The sequence below is a fragment of the Pseudoliparis swirei genome, chromosome 6 (genome assembly GCF_029220125.1).
Source record: "Pseudoliparis swirei isolate HS2019 ecotype Mariana Trench chromosome 6, NWPU_hadal_v1, whole genome shotgun sequence".
In the NCBI taxonomy this organism is placed as follows: domain Eukaryota; kingdom Metazoa; phylum Chordata; class Actinopteri; order Perciformes; family Liparidae; genus Pseudoliparis; species Pseudoliparis swirei.
In genome coordinates this window covers 17,043,598-17,061,047 of record NC_079393.1, presented here as the reverse complement: position 1 = coordinate 17,061,047, position 17,450 = coordinate 17,043,598, and the positions used below count along the sequence as shown (strand labels likewise).

Sequence of the window (17,450 nt, the reverse complement as noted above, 5' to 3'; positions counted from 1 at the left end):
ACCTAACTGAATGCACACGCTAGTTTGTTGTGGAGCGATTTTACACAAATTGTGGTTGTTAATTTTGACGTTATATCTCAAGACACAGATTCAGGTGAGGTGTCTTTTTTGCTTTTAGTGACAGTTCAGCGAACCAATGTAGCAAGTGCGTTAGAGTGCAGGAATAAATGGCTTTGGTTTTGTTTACAAAAAAACCTCTTGGTAAACATGCGTTCGCCGATTGGTGATAACGTTTGCTTATTCTGAAAGAAGCAAACCAAAAGGTGTGTGTGCAACGCTACCTAACTGTACTTCTTTTGGACGTTAAGTCCAGCACCTGTTTACAGTCAACTAATTTCTATTGTCAATGTTAAAGGTGGCTGATAACTTTTTGAGTAAGTTAAAATGATCTGATTGAAATAGCTGAAACTGTGTTCTTTGACTAAGAACATGTCCGCCTTTAAACAATATTGCACTTGCAAAATTACACTTAAGATCAAATCAAGTATTTCAATATCTGCATCTATAATGCAGGTACAGTAGCTCGATATCTCTCTCTATCTCGTGAGAGGCACACTGGGGCTAAGCTGTATCATGTCCGAGCATGATGTTGTTGTCTCTATGTCTTCCAGCTCGAGAGTGAAGTCCTCATGAGGTGATGCTGCGAGCGTCGTCCTGTCCTCTGCGGAAGACTCTCATCTCTCTAAAATGGAGGTGTCTGCGGTTGCTCTACTCCACCAAGCCGGACTCTGTTCAGGGCGAGGACTCCACAGAGACCCGCCTGAACCCCCTTAACATTCAGATGCTGTCAAGGAACCTCCACGACCAGATTTTTCGAGGGCTGCAATCAGAGTACAGAGACGAGGACGTGGAGCGTAGCATTAGGCACCTGCAGAGACATCAGCTGTGGGGGAAAGACATTTCACTGTTGCCCGAAGTGGAGCTGAAGCTTCCCCAAATGTATGGCAATAATATTGACGAGCACTTTCGTGTCTTGGCCCAGAAGCAGAGTCTACCCTACCTTGAGGCCGCCACCAAGCTGCAGCTGGCTGATCTCCCTCCCATGCCAAAGGAATGGAGCTGGGAGGTTGGATGGACACGCTACGGGCCCAATGGGGAGAGTCAGAAGGTTGATTTCCCAGAGGACTCGGCTCTGGTGTTTGATGTGGAGGTGTGCGTAACAGAGGGACGGTGTCCCACGCTGGCTGTAGCGGTGTCCCCCACTAACTGGTGAGGACCAAGCAAGAAATATGAAGATCGTGCAAATACCCCTAAATGCATTACACTGTTCATTGGCAGGATTGATTCGCTCCACTGGGGTGTTGTGATATGGGTCAAGTTGTTTTGTGTAAGAGGCAGAGGATGGGTTTGTACACACAATTTAAATGTTCCAATAGTTACGTTAAAATCTTCCAGATGAATATATTTTTCTTCAATTCCAGGTACTCCTGGTGCAGTAAGCGCCTAATAGAAAAGAGGTACTCCTGGTCAAGCCAGTTGACCCTCGCTGACCTCATCCCTTTGGAGACACCTATCAACTCTGCCCGCCCACCAGGGGGTCAATGGAAGGAGAGGCTCATCGTCGGCCATCATGTCAGTTTTGACCGATCTTTCATTAAGGAGCAATACTTGCTCAAGGTGAGTATTGATAACTAACTTTTCTTTCTCGCACTCTGTCCCTCTTTCTGTTCGTATCTTTATTGTATAATGTAATGATCCTCGTTGTATGAGTCACATGAGTAAATGTACCTGCCTGTGTGTGACATAAAAAGGTCATGTATGTAAACTCCAGAACAAAACGGTGACTTCCTCTCTAAAGGGTTCTAAGGTTCGCTTCATGGACACAATGAGCCTTCACATGGCCATCTCCGGGCTGACCGGGTTCCAGCGCACACTGTGGATGGCCAATAAGATGGGCAAAAAAAGGGGTCTCCAGGAGGTCAAGCAACACATGAAAAAAGCTGGACAGAAAAGAGAGGGTCCAATGGTTTGTGTCCACCACATTTCAGCGACAACATGCATTCATTGTGGTGATGCCGCAGCTTTCCTTTTGTTGAAAGTGTCAGTATCTCTTGGTGAGGTCTGTCGCTTGGCTTTTGTCATCCGCAAAACTCCCCGTGATGTTTTTGTGTGTAGATTGGCTCCTGGGACTGGGTCAATATAAGCAGCATTAATAACCTGGCGGATGTCCACGCTCTGTACGTGGGAGGGCCCGCACTGCAGAAAGAGGCCAGAGAGACGTTTGTGAAGGGCAGCATGACTGATATCAGGAACAACTTCCAGGTCAGATGTTCATGACAAATCCTGTGTCAAGTTGTCTAGTATCATGGGCCAAATTTATTTCTATATGCGGTATATTAAAATATTCCAAATGACTTGCATTCATCATGAAGCACTGACAAATACAAATGGCTTCGCTGACCCCTTCAGGAGTTAATGCAGTATTGCGCCATGGATGTCGAAGCCACACATCAGGTCTTCACAGAGCAGCTTCCACTCTTCCTGGAGAGGTCAGTCAATCCCAACCCACAAACATTTTCTCTTTCCTTTTTATATCTATTGATTTACTAGCCAATATGACATTGCCTTGTACACAATGCTGCGTAATGATTCCATCTCTTTTATCTTTAATAAGGTGTCCTCATCCAGTGACGTTTGCAGGGATGCTGGAGATGGGTGTGAGCTACCTTCCTGTCAATCAGAACTGGGGGCGTTACCTGGAAGATTCTCAGGACATTTACGAAGAGCTCCAGAGAGAGATGAAGAAGTCCCTGATGACTCTAGCGGACGATGCCTGCCAGTTGCTGCAGAATGACAGGTGAGAAGAGCACCTATTCATCACTCTGTTTCTGACTGTAGCACAAATTTCCCCTTGGGGATTAATAAAGTATATATCTATCTATCTATCTATCTTATTTAAATATGGCCTTGCGTGTGAGGAATAGAAGGATTATAGATTTAAGCATAATGTGTAATTCCATAACTCCAAGGGCCAGGTGCTTTAAAGTGCTATGTCTATATACATACTTTTGTTTTTATTTCCCTAAGATACAAAGACGACCCCTGGCTTTGGGATCTTGAGTGGGATGTGCAGGAGTTTAAACTGAAGAAAGTAGTAGCCAGCAAGAAGAAAAACTTAGAAAAAGCAGTGGAAACAAAAGTTGCTGCTCCTCTTCCAGACTTGGATGAAGGTATATGCTCAGATAGCTCGAGAGCCACATTTACAATGCCAATGTTATAATCTGTAAAAAATGTGAAAGATAACCAAGATGAGATTGAGTTTGAGGTGTTGCGATATTAGACCCAGGTCCACCCGCTGAAGAGGAGATGGCGGGCCTTTCCCCCAGCAGGCTGGCTGTGGAGAAGCTGAAGGAAATAGTGAGTCGACTTCCCAAGAGAAGGCAACATCTGCCTGGACACCCAGGGTACGTAAGGTCACTCCCAAGCAACGCACCACCATCCAATAACCAGTCAGTCAACCCTTCACCCCCTTTACTGTGGCCTTCAGGTGGTATCGTAAGCTGTGTGAGAAGATGTCTGAGGAGGGCAGCTGGTCACCGGGAGCCAACCTCATCAGTCTGCAGATGAGAGTAACTCCCAAGCTGATGGGTCTGACGTGGGACGGTTTCCCCCTGCATTACACAGAGCAACATGGGTGGGGCTACCTGGTTCCTGGACGCAGGGATAACCTGGTACCTGAGGAGGAAAGTACCAGGCCTGTGTGTCCACACAGGTACTGGAAATACACAGTTTGAAGCATCAAGACACGAGCTATTCATTATTTACTCGACATAGCATGTGTACGTGTTTATTTGAGCATTGTTGTGTCCCGTCCCCCAGAGCTATTGAGAGTGTTTACAGAGAGTATTGTGAGCAGAACAGCAAAGTGCGGCCTGAATATCTGGACTGCAGCCCTTCAGAGGACCTGGTGTGGACAGACAGCACGGTGTGGGCAAAGGTGCATGCGCTCGCTTTGTAATGGACATTGCGTCATCCTGGTGTTTAACCGGTGCTACTCCGAGGCTTTGGAATGATGACATACATCATGACATAGTTGTGTGTTTCCTACCCTCATCTCAAGGTGGAGGAGTTTGGTTCCTTGGAGACTCTGACGGAGGAAAATGGAGTCGGAATGAGGAAAAATGGGGAGAGTAAGAAAAAACGAGTGAGTGAGATAGTCATTTGCATGTGCTTTATGACTTCTTCTATGTTTTAATTCCTGGTATCGCCATGTTAATATGGAGCACCACTATCTGGTCTAACATGCAGCGTGTTGTGGTTTATTCTACACATGTTTTGTTTTACTGGGCTGAAATTGACATTTATTACTTGTATAATATAGTTTGTATTGTGTGTCAACAACAGTCTCAAGGTCCACATTATGCCCCGGAGGAGAGTAACTGCCATTATCACCACGGAGTCGGTCCCTACAACGATGTGGATATCCCAGGGTGCTGGTTTTTCAAATTACCTCATAAGGTGACGTTTCACTGTTTACCTCAAGCGTCCTGAGTCACTATGATTGGCATATTGCCACTTCATCGAATTTCTTTCATGGTGTCGCTGAATGTGTGTGTTTCAGGATGGCAATCACAACAATGTTGGCAGTCCTTTTTCAAAAGACTTCCTGTCCAAGATGGAGGATGGTACTCTCAGGGCTGGACATGGTGGAACCAATGCTACACGAGCTCTGGAGATCAACAAAATGGTGTCCTTCTGGAGGAATGCCCAGAAGCGTATAAGGTGCCTCTCGGTTTCCCCCATAATTATCCATCTGTTTGTCATCAAGAGTATGAATACAGGATTTCACTGTGTCCTTGTAGCTCTCAGATGGTGCTGTGGCTGAGAAAGGGAGAGCTTCCTCGTATCGTCAGCAGGTCTGTCTGGTATACCAAAGCTGTCCTTCATGTGTTCATCAGAAGGGTAGTGGGGGAAAGTCCTTGCTGTTTATTCAACAACCCTTCTGTCTCCCAAAGACACAAAGAGTTTGATGAAGAGGGCCAGTACGGTGCCATATTACCTCAAGTGGTCACCGCCGGAACGGTCACGCGGCGGGCTGTGGAGCCAACGTGGCTGACTGCCAGTAATGCGCGGGTGAGAACGAGAAAGGCAACTCTGAGAGCACGGCTTGAGAGAAATGTTGTTTTTATGGACTGATTTTTCTTTTGTGCCCATAGCGGGACCGGGTCGGCAGTGAGCTGAAGGCCATGGTGCAGGTGCCACCTGGATATCACCTGGTGGGAGCCGATGTAGACTCTCAAGAGTTGTGGATTGCTGCTGTGCTTGGAGAGGCTCACTTTGCTGGCATGCATGGTGAGAAGATTTTTTTTTTTTTATAGTTATAGAAGTTTGAAGTATTAGTTTCAACAAGCAGCAGCTGATGTTACCCGAGCTCATCTTCTGCCTCTGCTGGGGTCAGGGTGTACGGCGTTTGGCTGGATGACCCTCCAGGGAAAGAAGAGTCAGGGCACCGACCTGCACAGCCGCACCGCCGACACCGTGGGCATCAGCCGAGAGCACGCCAAGGTGTTCAACTACGGACGCATTTATGGTGCGGGACAACCCTTTGCTGAGAGGCTGCTGCTGCAGTTCAACCACCGCCTCGGTCAGGAAGAAGCCGCCAGTAAGGCCAAGCAGATGTACGCCTTGACAAAGGGCATACGCAGGTGTGTTCAGGTTCCCATCTTATATTTGAGTTTGTGGAGAGTTGTTTTGTTCATCGAGCTCGAGTGCTACATACAGGTTTGTGTTTATATATTTCATCAGGTACCAGCTGTCAGAGGAGGGCGAGTGGCTGATCAATGAACTGGGTATCGAGGTGGAGCAGGAAGACGACGGAAGTGTCACGCTGCAGGAGTTGCGGAGGATCACTAGACTGGCCTCACAGTGGTGAGGGAGCAAGTCAAACATCACATGGACACCGACAGGCACTTTTAGTGTCGCAATATATCCTCCCATTTCGTCTGTTGCTCTGTTCCTTCATTCCACTCTTTTTATGCCGCTCAGCTCGCGGCGGAAGAGGTGGAATATGGTCAGCAAACGTTTGTGGGCTGGCGGTACGGAGTCAGACATGTTCAACAAGCTGGAGAGTATTGCTCACTCAGCCCAGCCGGCCACTCCAGTTCTCGGATGCAGGATTAGCAGAGCGCTGGAGCCCGGGGCCGTTAAGGATGAGGTGAGGCAACATGGAGGTATTCGACAAGCATGAACAGCCAAAACACTTTCCCCCCCAATTGTATAATTTGGGGGTTTGGTTCCAAGAGATGTTTATTGTCTTTTGTGTCTTTATTTACTTTTTACTGATTACAAATCTGACTAATTCCAAACTGTTTTTAAAATAAATAATTAATTACATGCACATTTCTCAAAAGTCGGCAAACAGGTTACGCGTTAAATTAGGACGGCGCCATATTCCGTATGTCAGTTTATCACGAGCAGAGTGAACTGGGTGGTGCAGAGCTCTGCGGTGGACTACCTCCATCTGATGCTGGTGGCCATGAAGTGGCTCTTTGAGGAGCACGACATCGATGGCCGTTTCTGCATCAGCATCCACGATGAAGTGCGGTACCTCGTCCGAAGCGAAGACCGTTACCGAGCAGCGCTGGCACTGCAGGTCACAAACCTGCTGACGAGGTCTGCCCGCTGCTGCGTATTTTATGCTTCTGTGATGGAATAGGCAATGCACAGTGCAGCTTTCCTGAGTGTGAGCTTGTGTCTCCTGCAGGAGTGTGTTTGCCCACGCGTTAGGCTTGAAGGACCTTCCCCAGTCAGTAGCTTTCTTCAGTGCAGTAGACATTGACCAGTGCCTGAGGAAGGAGGTCACCATGGACTGTGTGACCCCCTCCAACCCCACAGGTCTGGAGCGCAGATACAACCTACCACCCGGTGAGTCCTGTCCACCATCATCAGCATTGATTTGAGTTGTTCTGTCGTAGTAGTAGTAGTTATATGTACTTTTCAAATGTGTGATATAATAAAGGGGGACTTGAGGATCAAATACCTGCAGGTATCAAATAGATTTGTGTACATTAATTAGTATTTGAATAATGTTTCATTTGAAGGTAGCTTAAACATGAATTAATCAATTGTATCTGTCTGAAAACAAGTATATCCAGATGCCATTTTATATTGTAAATGACATTTCAGATTTCTTTGCACTGCATTACACAGCCTTGCCAGAAAAGATTAAAAAGCAGTCCGGAAATGATGTACAAAGTAGTAATTCATTTATAGGAATTAATTACAAATTAGAACACATGAACATATCAACATCTCAACTCCTGATACCTTGGTAAAAGTCCATCCAACAGAAGTAAATAAATAGAAAATATACATTTTAAAGCACTTTACACAAAGCTAGGCTTAAACTCTCAGGATGCATGTGTGTATTGGAAACCAGAGATCCACCTTTGTCCTTTGTGTATCAAAATACTGATAAAATAGGGCCAGCTTAAGTGTTACTATATGCATTTACAACTATCTTTAATGTGATTCTTAAAAGTGGCCGCTGAGAACAACTAACATCTTTAGAAATACATACTAAATGAAGTGAACACAACTTAAGTGTTAAACAAACTTGTGCCAACTTTCCGCAGGTGAGGCACTGGACATGTACCAAATCATCGACATCACTGAGGGCTCTCTGAGCAAGGGAAGATAGCGCGCTGTGCTCAAACACCCGACAGCCAGGAGGCTCTTTAGGTCAAGATCGAGATCCGTGAGGGATCTGGAGGTGTGTGATTCCAACAAAGTGAGTCTTGGCTCACTGTTTTCTCTTCTTCTGTTTGGGTTCTTTTGTCACCTCTGCATCCTGCGACGCATTGGTCTGAAAGGATGGAAAGAAGAAACAGACTATAAGACCTCAGCCAGCAGAGTGTTCAAGGCACTACAGATGCCTTCAAAACATCACATGGGAAAACAGTGGAACATTGTGCCGCATGGACTGTGTGAGGAAAGACATCGTGGACCTTTGGAGCTGCTAGTTAGAGGATGAGACTCACCCCCTGACTCTCATCCTGCTCCTGCAGCGCTGCGTCCAGAGTGGCAGCGTTGATGCGGAAATCTCTTGAGGTGCTCAGCTTCATGTACTGCATCAGGTTTACCTGGACAAACACACGGGCGCTGGTGAAACACTGTACCAGGGGCCGCATTAATAACGCAGTTTTGTGCCTTTTGCTCAACGGTCTGTTTTACAACTCTCTTTATAGTTTTTATTGTCAACTCCCTCGAGCAGTCTAGTTCACACGTACCTTTGATTTCTTTGAGAGTGTGATGAGGTATTTTTCATACTGCTCAATACTGAAGATCACATTGGGGATGGCTTTCGTCTCACGCAGAAGCTTTGCCTTCCGAAATAAAATACATGTTTTGTTTTACAATGCACCTCTACGTGATTATTGATATGATAGAGAAACAAAACGTGGAAGTCATTTATAACATAATTATAGGATGAAATTACTTACAGAGGGAGCCGTATTCACATCATTTCTTTTCTTTTTCTTCTTGTCATCTGCACCTCCACCACTGAATTCTCCACTCTAATAACACATTGTAAAAAATATATATATATATATCAACATTCCCTCGAGACCCTGAAGTTGCCGTAAATCATAACTAAAAAGGTCAAGTGCTAGCGCAACCATAATGAGAGATTATTGTTTGTCTGAAAACCTGAAGCTTTGGCGGCGACTAATCTACAACCGTGCTGTACCTGTGCGTGTGAGAAGAAGGCGTAGCACTGTGGCGTTAGGTGGGAGCCCGACAGTTTGACCTGCACAGAAAACACTTGATTTGCATGACATCAGAAGTATGAGAAGATTCAAACAAAAGAAACGATACCTCAGACTCACCAGCTTCTCAAAGCGTGTTGGCAGGGCTCCTTGCTGGCTGGCGCACACCTGGATGTACTAAAACAACACATGGAGAAAAGACATGAATGTCGCACTGGAAAAACTTTACATTCAGTCCGAGATCATAGAGGGGGGGACACATGCGTACATATTTGACCAGCGTGGTGAGGATAGTGTATGTGCGACTCAGTTCTCTCAGCAGTGTGATGGTGCAGGTGCCGGGCAGCAGCGCCGTCTGGACCAGCTCATTTAAAGCCGTCAAAAGAGTCCCGAGTTGCAGGGTCACTGCTTTCTCTATTGGATCCTGTCGGCCTGCAGTCTGGATGGCCTCGCCTACACGTCAAGAATGCAACATCATTACCATTCCATGACAGAGATGCATCTCTTCGCTGGTCCCCTCTCTCAGCATTAATCCAGCGGAGCATCAGTGTGAAAAGGCTTCTTACCAGAACCTGATTTGTCGGATGATGTCTGGCTTTTCTTTTTGGCAATCAGCCAGTCCACTTCATCAAGCACTCTGTCAACCTGAGACAGGACCAGCAGCTGGGGCGAGAGAGTAAAATGATGATGATGATGGTGATGATGATGATGGACACACTGCGCAAACAGATTCTGAGCCATTGGTGTCACAGCAAATCAGAAGCTTCCGCTTGTAAGACACTCACCGCTCCTGTGGTTGTTGTCTTCATGTTGACGATGGCAAAGTGAGACTGTTTTTCCACCTCCACAGTCTGACCGTACAGAAAGGAAAGTGGACAGTGACATGTTAATTTTGACCCAGGTACCAGGAGGCACGTGCAACATATTATTGCAGGATGTAAAAATGTATATGTCCAATAGTAAAATCAGGATTGGATATGTTGCCAAAATGAAATGGCTGTGAAGTTTTAATGCAAAATTGCTTGCGTTTTGTAATTGTGTGTACCTGATCGATATCTCCGAGTTGGCTGTGGATGTCTTGGCACAGTTCCAGCAACAGGCTTACAGGACTCCTATAGAGAACATGCAGGTTGAAGAGCAGAGAGAGCAGGCCCTTGGAGAAAGCAGCATCCTCTAAATGAGAGAAACAAACAGATCTCAGAACACAGCGTACTGAACATGGACCTACGGATCAGGTCAACGGTCCCTCACCAAAACTGGTCTCCTTGCAGATTTTCACAGTCCACGTGATCATCTGTACAAACTAGATGAAGACACGTGTTAGTGGAACAGGTGCTACGGAGTTTGTTGTGTGAAGTGCACTGAAGAGTCCAGCTACCTGCTGGGAGGAGGGCTTTAGCTGACGGGAAAGCACACTCAGGATGCTGACCAGCAGCTGAGCCTCTTTGCTGTTAAATTCTTCCTCCCCTCCACTCAGCTGCGTGAACAGAGCCCTCTGTTGACAGGCAAAGAGCATGAACAGTGCTTAGTACTTTTCAAACATTGATCTCTGAAATAAATAAATCAACCCCAGTTAAACATTGTGTGAAATATCGTTTCAAGCCAGGCTTCTGAAACAGAAACAATGGATAGGGGTGGCTCACACCTCTCCACCAGAAATGTTTGGAGGTAATCTTTAAAATACGTAGAGAATAACCAAATGAATGATGTGTCAGTGCACCTGAAACTGTCTGATGTAAAAGAAGTTCATCTCTGTAATGTTGCTGTCGTCTGGCTGCTCGTTGTCCTCGGAGATGTCTGCAAGAAACACAATACGTGATGACTTCCTGCTGTTCGGACTCCCTGTTTGGAAACTGTGCGTGTCTAACCCATGGTGGAGAGGAGCTGGGCCATCCTGTCTGGATAGCGCTGCTGACAAGTTGTGAAGATCCTGAGCAGACCTTCCAGACACAGCAGGGACAGGCTGGAGCGCTTCTCCTTCTTCCCTGCGTCCTCCACGACACTCGGGATGTTGGTGTAACGCCACATCAGCACACTGGAATATGCCAGCACAGATCTCTCTTTGGTCAAACCACGTCAGACAAGAAAGCCATAAACATGGCCGAGATAGATGCTGTTATTTAGGCTAAGGGGTCTGGACCTTGTCATGTCACAGAGGAAGCGGAAAGTTCTGTCTGTGTTCTGTCCATCGGGTCCATCTGTGTGTCCAGTTTCCTCCAGCTGCTGGGTCTTCTGTACAGCCACATTTACTGCGTAGCGCACAAATTCTCCACTAGAGCGCAGCACTGAGAGAGCCTCCTCTCGGCTCTGACTGCTGTCCCTGAAAAAGAAAACAAAAGAAATGCAATATCTTCAGCAAACAATCCAGTTGTGTTTCAATCTAGTATTTCTTGTGTTTTGGTGTTGCCAGTACTACCCATGATTCAGTGAACATATTAGTTCCATCTTTTAGCTCACGTTTTTTTGCGAGTCTCCTTTCGATAGATTAAATAGAATTAAATAAAACAAGTGCTTTCCCCGATTAATACAGTCTTTATAAAAGCAGTTTTATATTGTGATTTAATTTCATAAAATGGGCTCTGTATATTCAGACGGAGACAGTAGGTATAACTGTGATCCGAGTAACCATCGCGACCAAAATAATTTACCTGAAGAGCACAGAGAGGAGAGTTGATATGAAGCCCAAAGAGAGTAAACTGCGAGGACTCTTGTTTGAAGGCACTCGACCCTTTCCACATTTCTCCTTCAGGATCTCAGCCAGTTTGTGGTAGCGGTTAAACAGCTCCATGACCTCCTCGAAGCGGCTTTTACTGCAACACACAGAGGCATGCACACAAATCATCACTTTAACAAATAAGCTACACAAGGTCTTGACTATACAAAGAGAAGTGGTTGTTACCTGTAGTTGGCTTTGATGAAGTTGTACTCCATAAGGATCTCATACACTCCCATCACCAGCACAGCATAGATATTATTCTTAACCCCAACACTTGATCCTGTGGTGAACTCAGCTGACTTATCCTGACACACACATACACACACAGACACAGACGGCTTTCAGTGGCACATTATCTGGCAAGGGTAGAGATAAGCATGGAGGTTGAAACACTGGCAGGAAAATTCAACTCAAAAATCTTTCAGCAATTAATTCTGACAAGACATGCTTATTTGTTTGCAAATCTTATTCGAATTCCCATTTTTTCTTCAATCAGACTACTCGTTTTTATTTAACTTACACACTTAAAGTATTGGCTAAACCTGAACTAAACTAATACAGTTTCTGGGAAAGTAACTCCTGCTCACCAAAAAGTGGGAGAGTTGAAGTCTGAGCCGAACCTCTGAAGCCCATGCTAGAGCGTGATCTAGTTCTGTGTTTCAGTGTATGATGTATACTTGTCTTTAATGCATACCAGCTCAAAGTCCTCCAGTTCACTCTTGATCATGCGTCTTGTCATGCTCTCTAGGATTGTCTGTAGTTCAGACTGATATCCCTCCCCTTCGTCCTCCTCCTCATCACTGTCGTCAGTGTTGAGATTGGCCGATCGCTGCATGTTCTGCAGCCACAGCAGGCAATGTACAGTACAGCTCAGCAGATGGGCCTGAAATGTAACAAACGCTATTAGAGTGAGACATTAACAAAGCAAAAACCGTCACTGAAGTGCTACAAGCCGACCGTACCAGTGGCTCCTGGAGGTAGACCTGGTCTCCGAGAGCTGTGATGCACGGTTCCAGTTTCACCGGGGGCAGGAGGTCTTGTTCAGGCTCGTAGTATCGCCTCAGCTAAGGATACAAAGACATGACATACAGCTCCTCATCTTAACATTACATGACAAACCGGCTCTACACCTAATTTTCCCACACATACCTGCGATAAGAGGGTCTGCATGATGGAGCTTGCAAGTTGAGAGTTGCGACGGAGGACATCATAGAAACCCTGAAATAGTTCAGAATGTGCATACTCAGTACACAATATCTTTCCACATACACACTACGTGGTTCTCTGCAGCACTGAGGAATCACACTTTAAAAGTTAAAAAGGTTTCTTTTAGGATTTTGTCTGCAGTTGAAAGGTGCTAGAAAGTGGAGTAAAAGAAGTCCCGCTTATCAAGGCTATGAGAAATAGTTAGTAATTGTAGCAGCATGTAGCTAAATTAAACAACTAACACAAATAAAAGAGACCTCTCACCTCATAGAGCATGAGGCGCACGTCAGCCTGCTGGCTGAGGCAGCGGCGCAGGCTGCTGAGGATCTCCAGACAGAACGCTTCATTGGCAGCTGAGTTGTAGCGAGCGTGAACGTCGACTTGGATCTGTTTAGGGTTCGGGCAGACGGTCATTTCACAACAGACCATGTTCAAAATTGCACATATTGTCCCAACCACATATGTTTTCCAACCACTTTGCTGCACACGCCTCAGAACAGTCTAACTGGAACTGTACCTGGCTGGAGGAGATTGCCTGGCTGCACTGGCTGGAGGCCAAGCTGCCCAGCACTTTGAAGTTCTTCAGCAGCAACAAGAAGCCGGACACTGCCGACTTCCTCCCGTCCAGTTGGCTTAAAGAGAATCATATGGAGGGAATAACAAGGGAAGAAGAAATCTTTATTCATGTGTTACACTGACTTTTAATTACAGTCGAGGTATCAAATGTGTGATGATTAATTAAATTGTACTAATAAACCTCATGTGATTCAAAGCAAAGCAGTACACACCTGGAGAACATGGCCTTGCGGAGAACTAGAATCAAAGCATCTTTCAAGGACATGCTAACTTTGAGCAAGGGCTGGAGAGTACAGAGAACAATAGTTACACAAAATCAATCTCGACAATATATGTGTGTGTGTGTGTGTGTAAGTGTGTGCGTACCTGGATAGCTTTTAGTAGACCCTGAACCGTAGCCAAAGGCAGGTATGACAGGTGGTCAAACGTCTCTGTCACCTTGGAAGATGACTCCAAGAGGATCATGGGAGCAGAAACCACGATGTCAGAGAAAAGATCTGATGATCCAGAAACAAAGAAAAGAACAAATCTGAATGTAGTTTCTAACTAGACTGATTAGAAACTTGTTCAGCAGAAAGCTTGGACTAATATCTAAAAGGTTGTATTACCCAAGTAATGATTGACAGGTGAGGCCGTCTTTGTGACCAATCGATTCAAGACCTGGTCCAGTATCTCACCTCTGATAGGCTCATGCATCTGTTGTAGAAGAAACACACATCCTCCAGTGAGAAAACAATACAATGATTTCGTCAATTATCAGTCATTTAGATTGTGGATGCTCTCAAATAAAATACCTTAAAGCCCTGCAGAAGCACCTGTCCTCCCAGCTTGCATGCCTGCTGATTGGGGGTCCGGGCTATGGCAGCAGAAGCAGACCCTTCTGTGGTCTTGCCAAATGGTCCAGGTTTGGGTCCGAATGTATCCATAAGGAAGAAGCCCAGCTGCACCAGCCCCTGGGTCACATGATCCCAACCAAACACACTGCACAGGTGTACAATTTATGTGTCGATGATCAACCACCATTTTGTTTTCATGATGTACGTGAGAAGATAAAATTGTGAATTTAATAGCACATCATATCAAACATGCAAAGTTCTTTGTCCTGACACTGACCTGTTCTTGACTGTGTCCAGTATCATCAGATCCAAACTGCAGTGCCCAGGCAGGAGGTCCTGCAGGAACTTTGACCCCTGCAGCAGCTGCTCATCCTTGAAGCTCTTGATGATTGCCCCCTTCAAAAGGTCAAACACCTAACCAAACCAGAGAGGATAAATGTACAGAAAAGGTCAAATCGAGAAGACTCCGATGACAGAAAAATGTATCGTTTTCTCACCTGCTCTTCATAACGCTGGATGCGTGCTACTGAGAGCAACAGGGCAACGCTGAAGGGGCAAAGATCCCCATAAGACGTCTGCAGAAACGCAATTCTAGATTTATGGCATACTCTTCATTGTAAAAAGTAATTTACAAAAATAACCAACAGGTGAGTTGTACAAAACCTTAAAGCTTTTAAGAAATTCTCTCCCGAGTTCGTGGTCGAGACGTGTAGCAAAGACTATGTGGAGGATAGCAGTGCCCTCCACATGCCTCAGCTGGTCCTGTGGAATGGACTGGACCTCTAGATCCAGGCTCCTGAAGCAAGGGACCGTGAGAAAAACACAAACAGTCATGTAAAGTAGGCATTACGATACAGAGTGAACACAGTATGTTCCACTTGCAGTGTATGAGCCACTCACTCTCCATGTTTCTGCTCCTCCTCCTGGCAGAAATCTTGTTTCTTAAAATACGATATGATTCCATCCAGGACCTGTTTCTTACAACCCTATCAGACAGAGTGCAGGGCAGACATTTAGATACTTAAAACAAGGAAGAAAGATGATTACCTGTTGTTCACACAAACACACACACACATGCACACATGCACGCACACAAGCACAAGTATGCACACACACACCTTTGCAGATAAAAGCAGCAGTTGATAAACCAGTGGTGGGATCTCCTGCAGATCCAATTTGGTGAACATCCTCACTACTTTCTCCACCACAAACTGCAACTCCTCTGATGACAGAGGCACATCCCTAAAATGAGGCAGACAAACTAGTATTAGCAGATTAAAACATTGCTATACACTGTAAAACATTATGATAGCAAGAAAAAGTGAAAAGAACTAATACAGTTGAATAGTCTCTGAGAATGTCAAAGGTGTTACCTGAACATGGTTGTCAGGTGGATGACACATTGTGGGTCCCATCTGCATGACAATAAAAGCAAAACTTCTATTACTATTCTTAAAAATCCATATGAAATGGTTTGGACTAAAATATGTTCTTTCATCGGGGGGATCGGTCATGTCGTCATTATCATATATGCTCAAGAACGGCTTAAATAAATACATGTCAAATGTACAGATAGTTTGAAATATGAGATGTCCTCACCTGCTCGAGCAGAGGCTGTTGATCAGCTGTTTCTTGTATTCTTCGCCACTGAGTTCACCTAACGTTATGATAAAATAACAAGCAGCCACACAAGACAGAAAATCATCACATTGTAATTTGCACATTGAAGTTCACAGCACCAAGTAAGATGATGATGTTTTTGATATTAAGTTAAATTATTAAGTTCCCATCGCTAGTAAGGTGCACTCACCTTCGCCATAAGACAAGGTGTCACATGCTGAAAGGGCAGTAAGCACAGTAGGGAATAGCTCCAGGGATTTCCCACTGCCCATTTTCCCCACCTTAATGGCTTCAACAAAAAGAGACGCTAGTTTCGCAAGAGAGGCTCCGGGCAGTGTCTGTGTCTGTGTAAAACAAGTAAGAGGCAAACATGGTTATAAGACACACAAACAAAGAGAAAAGGATGTATGTTAAGACATATTTATAATCCAAAATGTGCTAAAACCGATAGGACCGCAACTCAATACAGGATGCTGTAAACAAAAACGTGTTTGGATTAAAAAGGAAAAGATGAGAAATGTAGCAGTTTAGAGGAATGTGTGCATGTCGCAAAACAGTGGTTATAAAATCACTAGGTTTGTAATAATTTCTCAATTTTAAGATATTTTAGCATTATGTTGAGGTAATGGTGATCCGCCCGTGTCTCATATACTCATATTCATAGTATTGGGCAGTGCATAGCGCTCAAAAGAGCAATTAGCTGTGACTGGTTATTTAACTTCTCATTCAAAGACATTTGGAGCCCAGTGCAACCACAATCCTGCCAGTTACCAGGAATATTTGTGCAAATATATGTCAATACTTGTGACTTCCCTCTGACGAAAGAGACATTTTTTCTTATTCGTAGATTATACCTCCAGCATCAGCAGACCAATGATATCAGCTGCCACCTCAGTCTGAAGGTCCCCAGACTCACACAGAGGGATGCAGTGTTGATAAACAAGAAGTCTGCGGCTTGACCCTTCAGTGGAATCGGATGGGGAGCCTTAAAAAGAGAAGACAAGGCAGGTTATGTAAACATGTTTGATGAGCTATGATTGTGCAAGTCATATAAAGGTAATGCTATTTAATACCACTCACAGCATTTGACACTGTGTGCTTACCTTTAAATATGCCTTTAATCATGGCACCGACATTCTTGCCCTTCAGTGAGCCACTGTTTATCACAGTGGTTAGCTAAAGAGCAGATATTAGAGAGTGCCAGAGTTGTATTAGTTCAAGTTTTTATCAATGAGATTATAACATGTGGTGCGCCAAGTTGACAACATAACGTTGCGTTACCTGGTCATGTGTCAGCGAGGAAAGGTACTTCTGAAGTTCAGCGGTACTGTCCCCATCGGACAGCATGACGATCCTGTCCATTGCAGCCCTCATGATTTCCGGGCAAACCGACAGAAGCGGCTGGGAAACGTTCCGTTAGAGACGGGATGTGTTGTTACGGCAGCCAACGTGAAACGTGAACCAAACGTGAGAAATGAAACGCCAAAACGAAAGGTTAATTACCTTTTGCCGTTCTCGACGACCGTTTGGCTAATTGTGATGCTATACATTAGATTAAATTAAGTCAACTAGCGAACTGAAGACGCTCACATATTACGAAGTTCCCGCCAGCGCACACTTCCTGTTTTGCTTTGTGGTTGCCACATTCGGCTCAGAGTATCCTGCAACGCATTCAGCACAATATTACATTATGCCATCAAATACAAATAGTAACTAAAAACGTGTGTTATTGGAACGTGAAATGATTAAAAAAGAGAAAGGTGGATCCCAAAATGTGTTTTGAAATAT

At 45.0% G+C, this 17,450-nt stretch overlaps 2 protein-coding genes across 6 annotated transcripts; one reads left to right on the top strand and one right to left on the bottom strand.

Moving 5' to 3' along the window:
* The first annotated feature begins 8 nt into the window (after window positions 1-8).
* polg (polymerase (DNA directed), gamma) lies at window positions 9-7,959 on the top strand. 4 transcript variants are annotated; one of them, XM_056416672.1, is made up of 24 exons: window positions 9-94; window positions 612-1,209; window positions 1,422-1,617; window positions 1,799-1,966; window positions 2,116-2,262; window positions 2,410-2,489; window positions 2,615-2,797; window positions 3,028-3,170; window positions 3,281-3,404; window positions 3,488-3,712; window positions 3,820-3,937; window positions 4,061-4,144; window positions 4,345-4,458; window positions 4,562-4,722; window positions 4,803-4,856; window positions 4,956-5,073; window positions 5,157-5,292; window positions 5,399-5,645; window positions 5,746-5,868; window positions 5,986-6,154; window positions 6,404-6,612; window positions 6,704-6,864; window positions 7,575-7,680; window positions 7,812-7,959. In XM_056416672.1, exons 2-23 carry the CDS (start codon window positions 638-640, stop codon window positions 7,637-7,639), a joined length of 3,597 nt encoding a protein of 1,198 aa, XP_056272647.1. In that variant the 5' UTR covers window positions 9-94; window positions 612-637; the 3' UTR covers window positions 7,640-7,680; window positions 7,812-7,959. The 4 variants fall into 4 exon arrangements, with proteins under 4 accessions (XP_056272647.1, XP_056272648.1, XP_056272646.1 ...); XM_056416673.1 differs by having other exon boundaries at window positions 3,820-3,925; window positions 7,575-7,959; XM_056416671.1 differs by having other exon boundaries at window positions 7,575-7,959.
* On the bottom strand, window positions 7,184-17,246 carry fanci (FA complementation group I). Of its 2 annotated transcripts, XM_056416669.1 has the most exons (38): window positions 17,166-17,246; window positions 16,944-17,063; window positions 16,766-16,838; window positions 16,517-16,647; window positions 15,853-16,006; window positions 15,642-15,699; window positions 15,416-15,457; window positions 15,161-15,284; window positions 14,943-15,028; window positions 14,706-14,838; window positions 14,540-14,617; window positions 14,320-14,456; window positions 14,001-14,187; window positions 13,815-13,902; window positions 13,573-13,703; window positions 13,419-13,489; window positions 13,148-13,262; window positions 12,895-13,017; window positions 12,574-12,642; window positions 12,387-12,488; window positions 12,119-12,307; window positions 11,608-11,729; window positions 11,357-11,518; window positions 10,849-11,028; window positions 10,577-10,743; window positions 10,429-10,505; window positions 10,087-10,203; window positions 9,960-10,011; window positions 9,754-9,881; window positions 9,494-9,559; window positions 9,275-9,371; window positions 8,977-9,161; window positions 8,829-8,885; window positions 8,690-8,749; window positions 8,442-8,516; window positions 8,229-8,324; window positions 7,980-8,081; window positions 7,184-7,804 (listed from the first exon to the last, which is right to left on the bottom strand). In XM_056416669.1, the coding sequence occupies exons 2-38, from the start codon at window positions 17,034-17,036 to the stop codon at window positions 7,742-7,744; spliced, it is 3,990 nt and encodes a 1,329-aa protein (XP_056272644.1). In that variant the 5' UTR covers window positions 17,037-17,063; window positions 17,166-17,246; the 3' UTR covers window positions 7,184-7,741. The 2 variants fall into 2 exon arrangements, with proteins under 2 accessions (XP_056272644.1, XP_056272645.1); XM_056416670.1 differs by lacking the exons at window positions 7,184-7,804; window positions 7,980-8,081; window positions 8,229-8,324 and having other exon boundaries at window positions 8,464-8,516; window positions 8,818-8,885.
* Between the last annotated feature and the right edge of the window lie 204 nt (window positions 17,247-17,450).

Bases quoted from the DNA above. Each gene is read 5' to 3' on its own strand.
- fanci (XM_056416669.1), bottom strand. From the start codon at position 17,036: ATGAGGGCTGCAATGGACAGGATCGTCATGCTGTCCGATGGGGACAGT. The intron at 16,007-16,516 runs GTATAATCTACG...TGTTTTACACAG, and splicing joins TTGGTCTGCTGATGCTGGAG to ACACAGACACTGCCCGGAGC. The intron at 15,285-15,415 runs GTAACACCTTTG...GCCTCATTTTAG, and splicing joins CACCTGACAACCATGTTCAG to GGATGTGCCTCTGTCATCAG.
- polg (XM_056416672.1), top strand. From the start codon at position 638: ATGCTGCGAGCGTCGTCCTGTCCTCTGCGGAAGACTCTCATCTCTCTA. The intron at 2,798-3,027 runs GTGAGAAGAGCA...TATTTCCCTAAG, and splicing joins CAGTTGCTGCAGAATGACAG to ATACAAAGACGACCCCTGGC. The intron at 4,145-4,344 runs GTGAGTGAGATA...TGTCAACAACAG, and splicing joins GGGAGAGTAAGAAAAAACGA to TCTCAAGGTCCACATTATGC.